Here is a 19584-nt window from a genome sequence, read left to right as displayed (position 1 = left end):
TGTTATGTTTTGGGCAAATCCAACACAACACGTTACTGAGTACCACACTTCATATTTTCAAGTATGGTGGTGGCTGCATCGTGTTGTCATCAGCAAGTACTAGGGAGTTTTTTAAATTTGTATTATTTGTATTATTATTAATTATTATTAATTTTATTTTTGTACCCCTTTTTTCTCCCCAATTTAATTGTTTAGTAGCTACTATCTTGTCTCATCGCTACAACTCCCGTACGGGCTCGGGAGAGACGAAGGTTGAAAGTCATGCGTCCTCCGCTACACAACCCAACCAACCCACACAGTGCGCATCCAACCCGGAAGCCAGCCGCACCAATGTGTCGGAGGAAACACCGTGCACCTGGCAACCTTGGTTAGCGTGCACTGCTGGTGCGCGAAACCAGGGTCTCTGGTTGCACAGCTGGTGTTGCAGTACAGCGCCCTTAACCACTGCGCCACCCGGGAGGCCCTGTACTAGGGAGTTTTTATTAGGATAATCCTAGAGGAAAACCTGGTTTAGTCTGCTTTTCAACAGCAACTGAGAGACAAATCCACATTTCAGTAGGACAATAACTTAAAACACAAAGTCCAATCTACACTGGAGTTGTTTACCAAAACAACATTGAATAACAATGATCAACAATCAACTTGACACAGCTTGAAGAATTTTATAAAGAATAATGGGGAAATATTGTACAATCCAGGTGTGCAAAGCTCTTAGACATACCCAAAAAGACTCCTACAAAGTATTGACTCGGGTGTGAATACTTATGTAAATTAGGTAATACAATCTAGGGTATTGTGTGTAGATGGGTGAGAAAGAAAATCTATGCAATAAATGTTTTAACTCAGGCTGTAACACATCAAAATTTGGAATGAATCAAGGGGTATGTATACTTTCTGAAGGCACTGTATATGAGGCCTCCCACTCCTCTTTCTATTCTGGTTAGGGCCAGTTTGCGCTGTTATGTGAAGAGAGTAGTACACAGCGTTGTACGAGATCTTCCTTTTCTTGGCAATTTCTCGCATGGAATAGCCTTCATTTCTCAGAACAAGAATAGACTGACAAGTTTCAAAGTTCTTTGTTTCTGGTCGTTTTGAGCCTGTAATCGAACCCACAAATGCTGATGTTCCAGATACCCTACTAGTCTAAAGAAGGCCAGTTTTATTGCTTCTTTAATCAGGACAACAGTTTTCAGCTGTGCTAACATAATTGCATAAGGGTTTTCTAATAATCAATTAGATTATGTAGATATTCCATAAAACATCAGCTGTTTCCAGCTACATAAGTCATTTACAACATTTACAATGTCTACACTGTATTTCTGATGGGAAAGGCGGCGGGTGGAAAGCCACAAGCATAAGGGGGGACAATTGTAATTGCCACTAACCTTAGCGGGGTTGGGCAACAAGGTAACCTAGGGGGGAAAAGCCCTAGGGAAACTGTAGGCAGGAATGGTGAACTGACGGTGCGTATAGCTCACCCACTGGCTTTGCGGATGTAAGGGAGACCAGTAATGGCGTCGTAAAGAAGAGATATACAGTTGAAGTCGGAAGTTTACATGCACTTAGGTTGAAGTCATTCAAACTCGTTTTTCAACCACTCCACACATTTCTTGTTAACAAACTATAGTTTTGGCAAGTCGGTTAGGACATCTACTTTGTGCATGACACAAGTAATTTTACCTACAATTGTTTACATACAGATTATTTCACTTAAAAGTCACTGTATCACAATTCCAGTGGGTCAGAAGTTTACATACACTAAGTTGACTGTGCCTTTAAACAGATTGGAAAATCCCAGAAAATTATGCCATGGCTTTAGAAGATTCTGCTGGGCTAATTGACATCATTTGAGTCAATTGGAGATGTACCTGTAGATGCATTTCAAGGTCTACCTTCAAACTCAGTGTCTCTTTGCTTGACATCATGGGAAAATCAAAAGAAATCAGGCAAGACCTCAGAAAACAATTGCAGATCTCCACAAGTCTGGTTCATCCTTGGGAGTAATGCCCAAACTCCTGAAGGTAGTATGCAAGGATATAAACACCATGGGACCACGCAGCTGTCATACTGCTCAGGAAGGAGACGCGTTCTGTCTCCTAGAGATGAATGTACTTTGGTGCGAAAAGTGCAAATCAATCCCAGAACAACAGCAAAGGACCTTGTGAAGATGCTGGAAGAAACAGGTACAAAAGTATCTATATCCACAGTAAAATGAGTCCTATATCGATATAAACTGAAAGGCTGCCCAGCAAGGAAGAAGCCACTGCTCCATTACTGCCATAAAAAAGCCAGAATAAGGTTTGCAACTGCACATGGGGATGAAAATCATACTTTTGTCCTCTGGTCTGATGAAACAAAAATAGAACTGTTTGGCCATAATGACCATTGTTATGTTTGGAGGAAAAAGGGGGAGGCTAACAAGCCGAAGAACACCATCCCAACCGTGAAGCACGGGGGTGGCAGCATCAGGTTGTGGAGGTGCTTTGCTGCAGGAGGGACTGGTGCACTTCATAAAATAGATGGCATCCTGAGAGAGGAAAATTGTGGATATATTAAATCAACATCTCAAGACATCAGTCAGGAAGTTAAAGCTTGGTCGCAAATGGGTCTTCCAAAAGCACAATGACACCAAGCATACTTCCAAAATTGTGGCAAAATGTTTTAAGGACAACAAAGTCAAGGTATTGGAGTGGCCATCACAAAGCCCTGACCTCAATCGTATCAAACATTTGTGGGCAGAACTGAAAAAGGGTGTGCGAGCAAGGAGGCCTACAAACCTGACACGGTTACACCAGCTCTGCCAGGAGGAATGGGCCAAAATTCACCCAAACGTTTGACCCCAAGTTAAACAATTTAAAGGCAATGCTACCAAATACTAATTGAGTGTATGTAAACTTCTGACCCACCGGAAATGCGATGAAAGAAATGGAAGCTGAAATAAATCATTCTCTCTACTATTATTCTGACATTTCGCATTCTTAAAATTAAAGTGGTGATCCTAACTGACCTAAGACAAGGAATTTTTACTAGGACTAAATGTCAGGAATTGAAAAACTGAGTTTAAATGTAAATGTATGTAAACTTCCGACTTCAACTGAATTTCAACAATACGCTTTCCTGCGGCACAAAAGGCTATGAAAGCCTCAAGCACAAGATATTCCCTTGCCAGGAGTAAAAGCTTGGTAACTGGTCGTATGCAAGGCACCCCCTTCATAACCCCCTGGGGCGGCAGGGTAGCCTAGTGGTTAGAGTGTTGGACTAGTAACAGAAAGGTTGCAAGTTCAAATCCCTGAGCTGCCAAGGTACAAATCTGTCGTTCTGCCCCTGAACAGGCAGTTAACCCACTGTTCCTAGGCCGTCATTGAAAATAAGAATTTGTTCTTAACTGACTTGCCTAGTTAAATAAAATAAAAAATAAAACAACATACTGTGGGGTGTTTTCCCACCATGTTCTTGTTGAAGGTTATATGACAGGCCGGGATAGGGGCAAGGTCTTAACAGTGGAAGAAAGGCCTCCCCTCTGTCTAAAAGGTCCAGCAGAAAGCATAAAACCTTGGATACCGAGTATTGGTAAGGAATTATCTATTTTTGGACAAACCACTTCTCTAAAACGTATTTCCATACGGTGAGTGTCTAGAAGGGCTCTTAGCACTCTGGATAGTCTTAATGACTCCTGGAAGCAGGCCTGTCGCATCCAGATTTAACCTCTCACAGGGTAGGCCATTGCATCCGGGTGAGGGTGGAAAATCTCTCTGTTCATCTGGTTCAGCAGATCTCTGTGTAAAGTTTTATTTGATTTATTTCATATTTTTTAATCAGGTAGGATAGTTGAGAACACGTTCTCATTTACAACTGCGACCTGGCCAAGATGTGGTCCTTCTGTAGCTCAGTTGGTAGAGCATGGCGCTTGTAACGCCAGGGCAGTGGGTTCGATCCCCTGGACCACCCCGTAGAATGATAACATGACAAAGTCGCTTTGGATAAAAGTCTGCTAAATGGCATATATTATATATTATTATATATATATATAAAGCAAAGCAGTGCAACACAAACACACAGTTACACATGGAATAACCAAACATACAGTCAATAATACAATATAAAAAGTCTATATACAGTGTGTGCAAATGAGGTAGGATTAAGGAAGGTAAGGCAATAAATAGGCCATAGTGGCAAAATAATTACAATATAGCAATTAAACACTGGAGTGATAAATGTGCAGAAGATGAATGTGAAGGTAGAGATACTGGGGTGCAAAGGAGCAAAATAAATCAATAAATTACAATATGGGGATGAGGTAGTTGGATGGGCTATTTACATATGGGCTAAGTACAGGTGCAGTGATCTATGAGCTGCTCTGACAGCTGGTACTTAAAGTTAGTAAGGGAGATGAGCTTCAGTGATTTTGCTGTTCGTTCCAGTCATTGGCAGCAGAGAACTGGAAGGAAAGGCAGCCAAAGGAGGAATTGGCTTTTGGGGTGACCAGTGAAATTTGCCTGCTGGAGCATGTGTGGGTGCTGCTATGGTGGCCAGTGAGCTGAGATAAAGTGGGGCTTTACCTAGCAAAGACTTATAGATGACCTGGAGCCAGTGGGTTTGGCGATGAATATGAAGCAAGGGCCAGCCAGCGAGAGCATACAGGTCGCAGTGGTGGGTAGTATATGGGGCTTTGTTGACAAAACGGATGGCACTTTGATAGACTGCATCCAATTTACTGATTAGAATGTTGGAGCCTATTTTGTAAATTACATCGCTGAAGTCGAGGATCAGTAGGATAGTCAGTTTTACAAGGGTATATTTGGCAGCATGAGTAAAGGATGCTTTGTTGCGAAATAGGAAGCCGATTCTAGATTTAATTTTGTATTGGAGATGCTTAATGTGAGTCTGGAAGGAGAGTTTACAGTCTAACCAGACACTTAGGTATTTGTAATTGCCTCCCCCATTTCTCCTTCACCCAAATCCAGATAGCTGATGTTCTGAAAGAGCTGCAAAATCTGGACCCCTACACATCAGCCGGACTAGACAATCTGGACCCTCTCTTTCTAAAAATTATCCGCCGAAATTGTTGCAGCCCCTATTACTAGCCTGTTCAATCTCTTTCGTATCATCTGAGATCCCTAAAGACTGGAAAGCTGTCGCGGTCATCCCCCTCTTTAAAGGGGGATACACTCTAGACCCAAACTGCTACAGACCTATATATATCCTACCCTGCCTTTCTAAGGTCTTCGAAAGCCAAGTTAACAAACAGATCACTGACCATTTAGAATTCCACCATACCTTCTCCGCTATGCAATCTGGTTTCCGAGCTGGTCATGGGTGCACCTCAGCCATGTTCAAGGTACTAAACGATATCATAACCGCCATCGATAAGAGACAATACTGTGCAGCTTTATTCATCGACCTGGCCAAGGCTTTCGACTCCAATCACCACACACACTCCACACCACACGCAGAATCAACAGCCTTGGTTTCTCAAATGACTGCCTCACCTGGTTCACTAAATACTTCACAGACCGAGTTCAGTGTGTCAAATTGGAGGGCCTGTTGTCCGGACCTCTGGCAGTCTCTATGGGGGTGCCACAGGGTTCAATTCTCGGGCCGACTCTCTTCTCTGAAAACATCAATGATGTCGCTCTTGCTGCTGGTGATTCTCTAATCCACTTCTACGCATTCTGTATACTTCTGGACACTGTGTTAACTAACCTCCAGACGAGCTTCAACGCCATACAACCCTAAGTAAAAATATTTTCAGTAAATTCACCCAACACAAAATACGAGAGCTGAAAACCCTGCGCTCCGCATCATAACCTTGACGGCACACATGTGAATAGTTAAATAGGAAAACAGGTCAAGTCGTGCTGGGGAGAGTTGGATATAACTATTCTGAGAATAAGAGAGGTAAGTATGATTGGGGCGGGCGAGTGGCTCTTTAGTATGAGGGGAGCGGCTCCCTCATTCGCCACTCGACATGTCTATCTCTGACAGATGTGTACATTTGGTTCTTCAAGCTCCTTAGAGATTCTGGTGAATCCCACTTGTGAGATATTTAAACTAACAACTGAAAGAGAACCCCAGGGTCTAATGAAAAGCTTATTAACATTAAAATCATTGTTAACTTATATAACCTTATCATAGAGCTATGACCATTATTTGCAATGGTATCTATTCCTTATAGAACAGTGATGCAATATGTGGTCATCATATCAAGGGTTAAAATGTGGTAGAATGAATTAGCCTCATTAGTTTTTCGTTTCTGCCATTTTTAAGTTTTATGGTGAATAACTGTTTATATTCTGCATCCTTCCTGACCATGTAGCTTCCAGTGACACTGACATTCCTCTATTAGTGCTGAGCGATTAACCCATTTTTTAATTTAAACTTTCTTACTAAACAATTAATTCACCGACGTTGGTTCAATTACATCAATTCCATTAAGTTCTTTTTCATTTTCTCTAGAGAGAAATCAAATAATTAATGAGAGAAATCAAGTCAAGAACTATGTGGGACGCTGGGCTGAAGAGCGATTTGGTTTTCATTAAGCAAATATTCAACCTAGTTTAGCGCAGAAACGTGGTAATTGACTACAATGAACATAATCCATTGCACCTGTTCTTTCTGTCTCAGACAGATACACTTTTATGCCTGCTACTTCAGGTTAAGAACTATGTGGGACGCTGGGCTGAAGAGCGATTTGGTTTTCATTAAGCAAATATTCAACCTAGTTTAGCGCAGAAACGTGGTAATTGACTACAATGAACATAATCCATTGCACCTGTTCTTTCTGTCTCAGACAGATACACTTTTATGCCTGCTACTTCAGGTTAGATCCGCATAGACCACATTAGAGAGGAATGTACAGTACACAACACAATGATGAGAGGGATAGAGACAAAGTATGCCTTATCTATTTTGAAGAACTAGTCAAATTATTTAGCGAGAAAGCTCCGCAGCATACTCAGTCGGACTAGCCAAGCTAAATAGGATGACTAAAGACTACAGTATGGGGAGCACAGAGATAACATTCGATGGTCTGGCTGCTACTGCCTGAGCCGAGATGAGATGATGACTTTAAGGAATGCCAAGCAGTACAGTATAAATAACTGAAATATATTATTATTTCATAGTAATTTCCTATTTATGTCTACTTAATGTGGATTTGACAGAGAATGGAATATTTTGAATGTTAACTAATTTCCATTCAAAAGCAAAAAATAAATCAATAAAGAAAAGCTAAAATCATTTTGTCATTATTAAAATAAAATAAAGCTATTATTTTTTAAATGATTAACCTCTTGATTCTAGCCATCCCGGATCCGGGATCGTGAATACAGCCTCAAGCTCATTACCATAACGCAACGTTAACTATTCATGAAAATCGCAAATGAAATGAAATAAATATATTTGCTCTCAAGCTTAGCCTTTTGTTAACCACACTGTCATTTCAGATTTTAAAAATATGCTTTTGAACCATAGCTAAACAAGCATTTGTGTAAGAGTATTAATAGCCTAGCATAGCATTTAGCCTAGCATTCAGCATGCAACATTTTCACAAAAACAAGAAAAGCATTCAAATAAAATCATTTACCTTTGAAGAACTTCAGATGTTTTCAATGAGGAGACGCTCAGTTAGATAGCAAATGTTCAGTTTTTACAAAAAGATTATTTGTGTAGACAAATCGCTCCGTTTTCTTCATCACGTTTGGGTATGAAAAAACCCGAAAATTAAGTCATTAAAACGCGAACGTTTTTCCAAATTAACTCCATAATATCGACAGAAACATGGCAAACGTTGTTTAGAATCAATCCTCAAGGTGTTTTTCACATATCTATTCGATGATAAGTAATTCGTGGCAGTTTAGTTTCTCCTCTGAAGAAATGGAACGAGCATGGACCTGGAGATTACGCAATAATTTCGATGCAGGACACCGGGCGGACACCTGGTAAATGTAGTCTCTTATGGTCAATCTTCCAATGATATTCCTACAAATACGTCACAATGTTGCAGACACCTTGGGGAAACGACAGAAAGGGCAGGCTCATTCCTGGCGCATTCACAGCCATATAGGGAGACATTGGAACACAGCGCCTTCAGAATCTGGGGCATTTCCTATATGAAACGTCATCTTGGTTTCGCCTGTAGCATTAGTTCTGGGGCACTCACAGATAATATTACATTTACATTTTACATTTAAGTCATTTAGCAGACGCTCTTATCCAGAGCGACTTACAAATTGGTGCATTCACCTTATCCAGTGGAACAACCACTTTACAATAGTGCATCTAAATATTTTAAGGGGGGTGAGAAGGATTACTTTATCCTATCCTAGGTATTCCTTAAAGAGGTGGGGTTTCAAGTGTCTCCGGAAGGTGGTGATTGACTCCGCTGTCCTGGCGTCGTGAGGGAGTTTGTTCCACCATTGGGGAGCCAGAGCAGCGAACAGTTTTGACTGAGCTGAGCGGGAACTGTACTTCCTCAGTGGTAGGGAGGCGAGCAGGCCAGAGGTGGATGAACGCAGTGCCCTTATTTGGGTGTAGGGCCTGATCAGAGCCTGGAGGTACTGAGGTGCCGTTCCCCTCACAGCTCCGTAGGCAAGCACCATGGTCTTGTAGCGGATGCGAGCTTCAACTGGAAGCCAGTGGAGAGAGCGGAGGAGCGGGGTGACGTGAGAGAACTTGGGAAGGTTGAACACTAGACGGGCGGCGTTCTGGATGAGTTGTAGGGGTTTAATGGCACAGGCAGGGAGCCCAGCCAACAGCGAGTTGCAGTAATCCAGACGGGAGATGACAAGTGCCTGGATTAGGACCTGCGCCGCTTCCTGTGTGAGGCAGGGTCGTACTCTGCGGATGTTGTAGAGCATGAACCTACAGGAACGGGCCACCACCTTGATGTTAGTTGAGAACGACAGTTTGTTGTCCAGGATCACGCCAAGGTTCTTAGCGCTCTGGGAGGAGGACACAATGGAGTTGTCAACCGTGATGGCGAGATCATGGAACGGGCAGTCCTTCCCCGGGAGGAAGAGCAGCTCCGTCTTGCCGAAGTTCAGCTTGAGGTGGTGATCCGTCATCCACACTGATATGTCTGCCAGACATGCAGAGATGCGATTCGCCACCTGGTCATCAGAAGGGGGAAAGGAGAAGATTAATTGTGTGTCGTCTGCATAGCAATGATAGGAGAGACCATGTGAGGTTATGACAGAGCCAAGTGACTTGGTGTATAGCGAGAATAGGAGAGGGCCTAGAACAGAGCCCTGGGGGACACCAGTGGTGAGAGCGCGTGGTGAGGAGACAGATTCTCGCCACGCCACCTGGTAGGAGCGACCTGTCAGGTAGGACGCAATCCAAGCGTGGGCCGCGCCGGAGATGCCCAACTCGGAGAGGGTGGAGAGGAGGATCTGATGGTTCACAGTATCGAAGGCAGCCGATAGGTCTAGAAGGATGAGAGCAGAGGAGAGAGAGTTAGCTTTAGCGGTGCGGAGCGCCTCCGTGATACAGAGAAGAGCAGTCTCAGTTGAATGACTAGTCTTGAAACCTGACTGATTTGGATCAAGAAGGTCATTCTGAGAGAGATAGCGGGAGAGCTGACCAAGGACGGCACGTTCAAGAGTTTTGGAGAGAAAAGAAAGAAGGGATACTGGTCTGTAGTTGTTGACATCGGAGGGATCGAGTGTAGGTTTTTTCAGAAGGGGTGCAACTCTCGCTCTCTTGAAGACGGAAGGGACGTAGCCAGCGGTCAGGGATAAGTTGATGAGCGAGGTGAGGTAAGGGAGAAGGTCTCCGGAAATGGTCTGGAGAAGAGAGGAGGGGATAGGGTCGAGCGGGCAGGTTGTTGGGCGGCCGGCCGTCACAAGACGCGAGATTTCATCTGGAGAGAGAGGGGAGAAAGAGGTCAGAGCACAGGGTAGGGCAGTGTGAGCAGAACCAGCGGTGTTGTTTGACTTAGCAAACGAGGATCGGATGTCGTCGACCTTCTTTTCAAAATGGTTGACGAAGTCATCTGCAGAGAGGGAGGAGGGGGGGAGGGGGAGGAGGATTCAGGAGGGAGGAGAATGTGGCAAAGAGCTTCCTAGGGTTAGAGGCAGATGCTTGGAATTTAGAGTGGTAGAAAGTGGCTTTAGCAGCAGAGACAGAGGAGGAAAATGTAGAGAGGAGGGAGTGAAAGGATGCCAGGTCCGCAGGGAGGCGAGTTTTCCTCCATTTCCGCTCGGCCTTCCGGAGCCCTGTTCTGTGAGCTCGCATTGAGTCGTCAAGCCACGGAGCGGGAGGGGAGGACCGAGCCGGCCTGGAAGATAGGGGACATAGAGAGTCAAAGGATGCAGAAAGGGAGGAGAGGAGGGTTGAGGAGGCAGAATCAGGAGATAGGTTGGAGAAGGTTTGAGCAGAGGGAAGAGATGATAGGATGGAAGAGGAGAGAGTAGCGGGGGAGAGGGAGCGAAGGTTGGGACGGCGCGATACCATCCGAGTAGGGGCAGTGTGGGAAGTGTTGGATGAGAGCGAGAGGGAAAAGGATACAAGGTAGTGGTCGGAGACTTGGAGGGGAGTTGCAATGAGGTTAGTGGAAGAACAGCATCTAGTAAAGATGAGGTCGAGCGTATTGCCTGCCTTGTGAGTAGGGGGGAAGGTGAGAGGGTGAGGTCAAAAGAGGAGAGGAGTGGAAAGAAGGAGGCAGAGAGGAATGAGTCAAAGGTAGACGTGGGGAGGTTAAAGTCGCCCAGAACTGTGAGAGGTGAGCCGTCCTCAGGAAAGGAGCTTATCAAGGCATCAAGCTCATTGATGAACTCTCCGAGGGGACCTGGAGGGCGATAAATGATAAGGATGTTAAGCTTGAAAGGGCTGGTAACTGTGACAGCATGAAATTCAAAGGAGGCGATAGACAGATGGGTAAGGGGAGAAAGAGAGAATGACCACATGGGAGAGATAAGGATCCCTATGCCACCACCCCGCTGACCAGAAGCTCTCGGGGTGTGCGAGAACACGTGGGCGGACGAAGAGAGAGCAGTAGGAGTAGCAGTGTTATCTGTGGTGATCCATGTTTCTGTCAGTGCCAAGAAGTCGAGGGACTGGAGGGAGGCATAGGCTGAGATGAACTCTGCCTTGTTGGCTGCAGATCGGCAGTTCCAGAGGCTACCGGAGACCTGGAACTCCACGTGGGTCGTGCGCGCTGGGACCACCAGATTAGGGTGGCAGCGGCCACGCGGTGTGGAGCGTTTGTATGGTCTGTGCAGAGAGGAGAGAACAGGGATAGACAGACACATAGTTGACAGGCTACAGAAGAGGCTACGCTAATGCAAGGAGATTGGAATGACAAGTGGACTACACGTCTCGAATGTTCAGAAAGTTAAGCTTACGTAGCAAGAATCTTATTGACTAAAATTATAAAAAATGATACAGTACTGCTGAAGTAGGCTAGCTGGCAGTGGCTGCGTTGTTGACTTTGTAGGCTAGCTGACAGTGGCTGCGTTGTTGACACTACACTAATCAAGTCGTTCCGTTGAGTGTAGTAGTTTCTACAGTGCTGCTATTCGGGGGCTAGCTGGCTAGCTAGCAGTGTTGATTACGTTACGTTGCGTTAAAAGAACGACAATAGCTGGCTAGCTAACCTAGAAAATCGCTCTAGACTACACAATTATCTTTGATACACAGACGGCTATGTAGCTAGCTATGTAGCTAGCTACGATCAAACAAATCAAACCGTTGTGCTGTAATGAAATGAAATGAAAAATGTGATACTACCTGTGGAGCGAAGCGGAATGCGACCGGGTTGTTGAGTGCGGAAGTTCTATTCAATAGACGTTGGCTAGCTGTTGGCTAGCTAGCAGTGTCTCCTACGTTAAGGACGACAAATAGCTGGCTAGCTAACCTCGGTAAATTAAGATAATCACTCTAAGACTACACGCTCTAAACTACACAATTATCTTGGATACGAAGACAGCAAAGACAACTATGTAGCTAGCTAACACTACACTAATCAAGTCGTTCAGTTGAGTGTAATAGTTTCTACAGTGCTGCTATTCGGTAGACAGTGGACGTTTGCTAGCTGGCTAGCTGCTGGGCAGATAGCAGTGTAGACTACGTTAGGACGACGAAATACGAAGTTGCAATAGAAGTGCTGACTGTTTCACTTTGTTGTCCTCTTTCTTTTCCTTTTTCTTCTGTCCTTCTTTTGTCCTTATTTTGTCTTCCTTTCTTCTGTTAACTAGATATTTTTTGTTGTTATTCTTTGTAAGCTAGCTAGCTTCTTCCAGGAGAGTCCCTAGCAACTGCTTAGCCATAATATATCTTTGCCGTTTTGGAAACGTCAGAGTTTTTTCTTTCCAAAGCTGTCAATTACATGCATAGTCGAGCATCTTTTCGTGACTAAATATCTTGTTTAAAACGGGAATGTTTTTTATCCAAAAATTAAAAGAGCGCCCCCTATCTCGAAGAAGTTAAACCAAAACCAAACCGGCCTCAAAAACCACCAAGTATTCTGCAAAGTGGTCATCAAAATATATTTTGTTTTGTTTAACACATTTTTGGTTACTACATGATTCCATATGTGTTATTTCACCGTTTTGATGTCTTCACTATTATTCTATAATGTAAATAGTAAAAATAAATGAAAACCCTGGAATGAGTAGGTGTGTCCAAACTTTTGACTGCTACTGTATGTTACATGGATTTATTAGACATTTTAAAATGGCTTGTAGACTATGTGTGGAAGCCAGCAGATGCTAAATGTGTTTATGTTAATTAACGGTCAATTACCTTGAGACCGACAGTTATTTGCTTGACAATCACCGGCTGATGAAATTTTGTAACCGCCACAGCCCTATATGGGACTGCTCTGTGATCATGAGGGAGAGAATATTGGTTCAGCCCTGATCTAAATGAATACCCCATTCATTATTTACCAGTGTCTGAGATTGCAGCATAATTTGGAATTCTTCCTGCATGGCAAATGGAGTTTCTTTATTGCTGTAATTAATGGAGCTTGAGTTCTATTTTTACTACTTGGGCATCATTTCTGAACAGAGAGTATATCATAGTCTTTAGACTCCCACTATGTATTTTAATCACGAATGGGCTTTTTTCTCTATTCCGTCTGTCTGTGTTTGTGTGTGTGTGTGTGCGTTGGTGCGTGTGTCTGCATCTGTCTCTCAGGTTGAAAAAGAGTCAGGAGGAGGGTGCAGAGGGAGGGGAGTGTGAAGGAGCTGCCGAGGGGGGTGATGATGGTGACGGAGACGGATCCGGAGAGGCTGAGGGAGGCACAGAGGATGAGGATCCCGAACCCGAACCTGAGTCCTCCTCCAAACTGAGCATGTGCGGCTCGGTCTGCTCCTCTCCTGGAAGCTCCTAGCACCACACCGCCACCTGGTGGTCTCACAGGCTGGTGTGTGTGTGTGTGTGTGTGTAACCATGCCTATAGATACTTTAACCTCTCCTATGTAGCCATGATGACTGTGGGAACAGGGACGCACAGCAGAACAACAATACACAGCAGGACACAAAATGGCTCCCCTATTTCGTCTTCTGTAGCATCCATTGTTAAGGCATGAATGGGACTGCAGGTTCCAGAGCGGTCCTGCCCTTCACGCCCCTAGAGTAAGCGCTAACTCTCTTCTATGCAACGTACAGTATAGCATGAAGGTAAGGTATCATTACGAGAGGGGATAACAAGCAGCAGTAGCCGCAGACGCAGTACATGAGCCTGATGACATACAGAGCAATAGGAGCCAGGTTTAAGAGTGTAAGATATTTTTTAGCAGAGCCTCTCTGCTCTTTCAACCTCGACTAGATGTAGCTCCCACTGCAAACTCACATGCTGAATTATTCAAATAGAGTTAGGCACTCTTTGTTTTCTTTGCCTGTGTAGCTCTTTCAATCCCTCTCATTCTCTCTGTGCACCCTATTCAGATCTACAATAGTACTGTTGGGTTACCTTCCCCAAATGCCTTTCATTTCAATGATAATATATAATTGTATCACAATGCCAATATACAGTGTAGTGCACATAGAAATAGGATTACTATTATATTACTATGTTCTATGTGATTCTATTTCTAAGGTAGTGCAGTGGATAGAGACTTTAAGAGGTTAATACTGTTTCCAGTCGCAGAGAGTGAGCCTTATTAGCATATAATACTGTATGGGCCATTAAGGATAAGGAGGTTTTGCAAGTGTAAATAAATCCCTAGTTCAATACTGTAAAACCACTTTAAATGGTGTTGATTGTTAATCAATAGCCATTCATCACACGTAATTATATCTACATTATGCATCAGCATGCCAGTTTGATTTTCCTACAGTGATTACGCTCCTCCACCAAAACATATTCCCCTACGGTGTTAGATTTCCAAACTGCGGTGTAAATGGAAGGTTTCCCTCACCATCGATCTCTGTGACTGTTGCCAAGATGCTGTTCTTCTCACACTGTTCCATTGTGGGCTATATGCTCGTACTGCTTCAGTTCTTACCTGTTAAACACAAACCTCGTCACTAACAGGGGATCAGTCGTTCTAGTCATTCTATTTCTATGGATCAGAAATGATCAACTTTTGAATAGCTACATTATCCTTTAATAGACAACAATAGCTATAACCTAGTGGAATTTGACAATTGTCTCTCAAATATGATTGTCTCGATCATTTCATATAGAAAGTTATCATTGGGCAGTGTTTTGAGTTGTGTAGTTTAAACTTTCACCTAGTAGAGACAGTGGTACATTTAAGGTGGTGCCATTTACTCTCAGCATGGGCATCTGGGAACATGTAGCATAGTCCGCCTTAAAACCCTAAGGCCTAACAAAGTAACACGTGTAAATAGACTAGCCTAACTCTCCACAGTTTTATGTGGGACTTCTTACTAAATTAACGTAAATGTTACTAAATTAAGAGTTGTATGAAGCCAAACCTTCATACATTGTTGTACTGATCTTATTTCCAAGTGTGCAGGCACAACTTGTAGGCACATATGCCAAAGCTTTTCTACCATTTGCATAGCCATTTCTTAGGAACTTTGAGTGTGTGAATGTATGTTTCCTCTCTGTTGTGCTTTGAACCACTGTTTCTTCAGCAAGTGAAAATACTATCATTTGTATACAACCATTTTATTGTGATTATAGATAAATTAATGTTTTTTGGGAGGAATTAAATAGTATTTAATTATATAATAAAAAATCAAGATGCCTCTTAAAGGTGAGGTGGGAAAAAATGCAGTTTTCCTATAAAAATAAGCGCATTAACTACAGCGATAGTGTCTCGAACACTGCATGTACCTCTATTCAAGGTTTTATTCTGATTTTGTAGGAGAGCCAAATGCTAGGGTTTGCATGGCTTACAGTATGTGCACATGCAAGCTTCGGCCATAGAGATGGATAGAGATCTTTACTTGGCAATAATCTGTTTTTTCATGGACATTGCTATTGAGGGCTTCCTCAATTTTAAAGTAGTCAACTGGGTGGGGATTCCTATGCTTGGGAGCAATAAGTTAATAATCAGAGCATTTGCTTCTACTTCAAATTCTACTTCCAACCAGATTACCTGGTTGGTAAATGGCTTTAATTAAGCTGTATCAATGCCATTAGTGGCCACAATAAATAAATTACACACAAGATTTGGTTTAGGACTCCTGCACTGCAGGTGGTGGTAAATCACTAATATAAGCTGTATGCATTTTTCAAACACAAAAGAAGAAGAAATTTGACCACTTCAATGGCGATGCCCATGCTCTCAGACGCTATAATGGTATAGATACCAAGATGAGTCGTCTAAGTCTATGGCAGTAGCATACCTTGACTTTCGCCTCGTCCAATCAGTGTAGCCCTGCCCTGTTTGCCTGTCTATGTGATGTCTAGGTTTACTAAAAACAAGATTTACGACCTCCTACAACTGTACAAATCATTTATTCCCAATGTTAAACGGATGGTATAATATTTTAGATTGTATGCAGTAACTTTTGACATCCCGTAGTTTGTCTTAAGAATATGTTCAAGTGCACAGGCTTTTCCTTCCTTAAATTGATGTTTTAATATGTCAGTAATTATGCTCCAATGTGGGTAAGTTAGAGTTTTATGTGCTTAGTTATGTATATGGAAAAGGTATAAGCCCAAAGGTTTGGGGCAGTGTTTAAGTATGCCCTTAGATGGTCTTGGCTATGTGAAAAGTCTTAAATTGCTGCTAAATAACATACATACATACATACATATACAGTACCAGTCAAGAGTTTGGACATACCTACTCATTCCAGGGTTTTTCCTTATTTTTACTATTTTCTTTATGGTAGAATAATAGTGAAGTAATATAATAGTGATAATAATAATCGTGGATAGTGTAGTCAGAAAAACCATCAAGCGCTATGATGAAACTGGCTTTCATGAGGACCGCGGAGGAAAGGAAGACCGAGAGTTACCTCTGCTGCAGAGGATAAGTTCATTAGAGTTAACATTAGAGTTAACTGCACCTCAGATTAGAGCCTAAATAAGTGCTTCAACAGACACATCAACATCAACTGTTCAGAGGAGACTGTGTGAATCAGGCCTTCAGGCCTGGTCGAATTGCTGCAAAGAAACCACTACTTAAGGACACCAACAATAAGAACAGACTTACTTGGGCCAAGAAACATGAGCAATGGACTTTAGACCAGTGGAAATCTGTCCTTTGGTCTGATGAGTTCAAATTTGAGATTTTGTGTTCCAACCGGTGTGTTTTTGTGAGACACAGAGTAGGTGAACAGATGATCTCTGCATGTGTGGTTCCCACCGTGAAGCATGGAGGAGTTGGTGTGACGGTGTGTGGGTGCTCTGCTGGTTTAGAATTTTAGAATTCAAAGCACACTTAACCAGCATGGCTACCACAGCATTCTGCAGCGATACACCATCCCATCTGGTTTGCGCTTAGTGGGACTATAATTTGTTTTTCCAACAGGACAATGACCCAACACACCCCCAGGTGGTGTAAGGGCTATTTGACCAAGGAGCGTGATGGAGTGCTGCATCAGATTACCTGGCCTCCATAATCACCCAACCACAACCCAATTGAGATGGTTAGGGATCAGTTGGACCACAGAGTGAAGGAAAAGCAGCCAGCAAGTGCTCAGCATATGTGGAAACTCCTTCAAGACTAGATGTCCTGTTGAAAATAAATGATAGTGGGACTAAGTCCAAACCAGATGGGATGGCGTATCGCTTCAGAATGCTGTGGTAGCCATGCTGGTTAAGTGTGCCTTGAAATCTAAATAAATCACAGACAGTGTCACCAGCAAAGCACACCCACACCATCACACCTCCTCCACCATGCTTTACTATGGGAACCATATATGCAGAGATCATCCATTCACTCACACCACGTCTCACATAGACATGGCGGTTGGAACAAAATATCTCCAGACCAAAGGAAAAATGTCCATCAGTCTAATGTCCATTGCTCATGTTTCTTAGCCCAAGCAAGTCTCTTCTTATTATTGGTGTCCTTTAGTAGTGGTTTCTTTGCAGCAATTTGACAATGAAGGCCTGATTCACAGTCCCCTCTGAACAGTTGATGCTGAGATTTTTCTGTTACTTGAACTGTGTGAAGCATTTATTTGGACTGCAACTTCTGAGGCGGATAACTTTAATGAAACTATCCTCTGCAGCATAGGTAACTCTGGGTCTTCCATTCCTGTGGCGGTCCTCATGAGAGCCAGTTTCATCATAGTGCTTGATGGTTTTTGTGACTGCACTGGAAGATATTTTCAAAGTTCTTGACATTTTTCCGATTGACTGACCTTCATGTCTTAAAGTAATGATGGACTGTCATTTCTCTTTGCTTATTTGAGCTGTTCTTGCCATAATATGGACTTGGTCTTTTACCAAATAGGGATATCTTCTATATTACCCCCATATGTTGTCACAACACAACTGATTGGCTTAAACTCATTAAGAAGGAAAGAAATTCCATAAATTAACTTTGAAGAATGCACACCTCTTAATTAAAATGCATTCCAGGTGACTACCTCATGAAGCTGGTTTGGAGAAAGCGTGTGCAAAGCTGCCATCAAGGCAAAGGGTGGCTATTTGAATGATCTCAAATATAAAATATATTTTGATTTGTTTAACACTTTTTTGGTTACTACATTATTCCATATGTGTTATTTCATAGTTTTGATGTCTTCACTATTATTCTACAATGCAGAAAATAGTACAAATAAAGAAAAACCCGACTGAGGAGGTATTCTAAAACTTTTGATCAGTAGTGTGTGTATACACACACACAGTGTATTTGGAAAGTATTCAGACCCATTGACTTGTTCCACATTTTGTTAAGTTACAGCCTTATTCTAAAATCGATTAAATAGTTGTTTTTCCTCATAAATCTACACACAATACCCCATAACGACAAAGCGAAAACAGGTTTTTAGACATTTTTGCAAATGTATTAAAAACAGAAATACCTTTATTTACATAAGTATTCAGACCATTTGCTATGAGACTTGAAATTGAGCTCCGGTGCATCCTGTTTCCATTGATCATCCTTGAGATGTTTCTACAATGTGATTGGAGTCCACCTGTGGTAAATTCAATTGATTGGACATGATTTGGAAAACCACACACCTGTCTATGTACGATCTCACAGTTGACAGTGGATGTCAGAGCAAAAACCAAGCCATGAGGTAAAAGGAATTGTCCATAGAGCTCAGAGACAGGATTGTGTTGAGGCACAGATCTGGAGAAGGGTACCAAAACATTTTGCAGCATTGAAGGTCCCAAAGAACACAGTGGCCTCCATCATTCTTAAATGGAAGAAGTTTGGAACCACCAAAACACTTCCTAGAGCTGTCTGCCTGGCCAAACTGCACAATCGGTGGAGAAGGGCCTTGGTCAGGAAGGTGACCAAGATCCTGATGGTCACACTGACAGAGCTCCAGAGTTCCTCTGTGGAGATGGGAGACCCTTCCAGAAGAACAACCATCTCTGCAGCACTCCACCAATCAGGCCTTTATGGTAGAGTGGCCAGATGGAAGCCACTCCTCAGTAAAAGGCACATGAGAGTCCGCTTGGAGTTTGCTAAAAGGCACCTAAAGGACTCTCAGACCACGAGAAACAAGATTCTCTGGATTGAACTCTTTGGCCTGAATGCCAAGCGTCACATCTGGAGGAAATTGGCACCATCCCTACGGTGAAGCATGGTGGTGGCAGCATCATGATGTTTTTCAGCGTCAGGGACTGGGAGACTAGTCAGGATTGAGGGAAAGAGAGATCCTTGAAAAAAACCTGCTCCAGAGAGCTCAGGACCTCAGACTGGGATGAAGGTTCACCTTCCAACAGGACAACAACCCTAAGCACATAGCCAAGACAACGCAGGAGTGGCTTCTCTGAATGTCCTTGAGTGGCCCAGCCAGAAACCGGACTTGAACCCAATCAAACATCACTGGAGAGACCTGAAGAACCCGATCGAACATCTCTGGAGAGACCTGAAAATAGCTGTGCAGCGAAGCTCCCCATCCAACCTGACAGAGCTTGAAAGGATCTGCAGAGAAGAATGGGAGAAACTCCCTAAATACACGTGTTCTAAGCTTGTAGCGTCATACACAAGAAGTCTCGGCACCTAAAGGACTCTCAATGGTGCTTCA

The 19584-nt window shown here is 43.1% G+C and overlaps 1 protein-coding gene across 1 annotated transcript in view; it reads left to right on the top strand.

Annotated features, from left to right (window-relative positions):
- The window catches only part of LOC124041392 (serine/threonine-protein kinase 32C-like), a 156728-nt gene extending 140101 nt beyond the window's left edge, over positions 1-16627 (top strand). The window contains exon 12 of the mRNA XM_046358913.1: positions 13141-16627. Coding sequence (XP_046214869.1) covers positions 13141-13336 — 196 coding nt within the window. The 3' untranslated portion in view covers positions 13337-16627. The remainder of the gene's footprint in view (positions 1-13140) is intronic.
- The last annotated feature ends 2957 nt before the right edge of the window (positions 16628-19584 follow it).

Source organism: Oncorhynchus gorbuscha, linkage group LG08, assembly GCF_021184085.1.
Source record: "Oncorhynchus gorbuscha isolate QuinsamMale2020 ecotype Even-year linkage group LG08, OgorEven_v1.0, whole genome shotgun sequence".
In the NCBI taxonomy this organism is placed as follows: Eukaryota; Metazoa; Chordata; class Actinopteri; order Salmoniformes; family Salmonidae; genus Oncorhynchus; species Oncorhynchus gorbuscha.
Note: the sequence above shows the minus strand (reverse complement) of the source record. Positions and strands in the feature narration are given on the sequence as shown.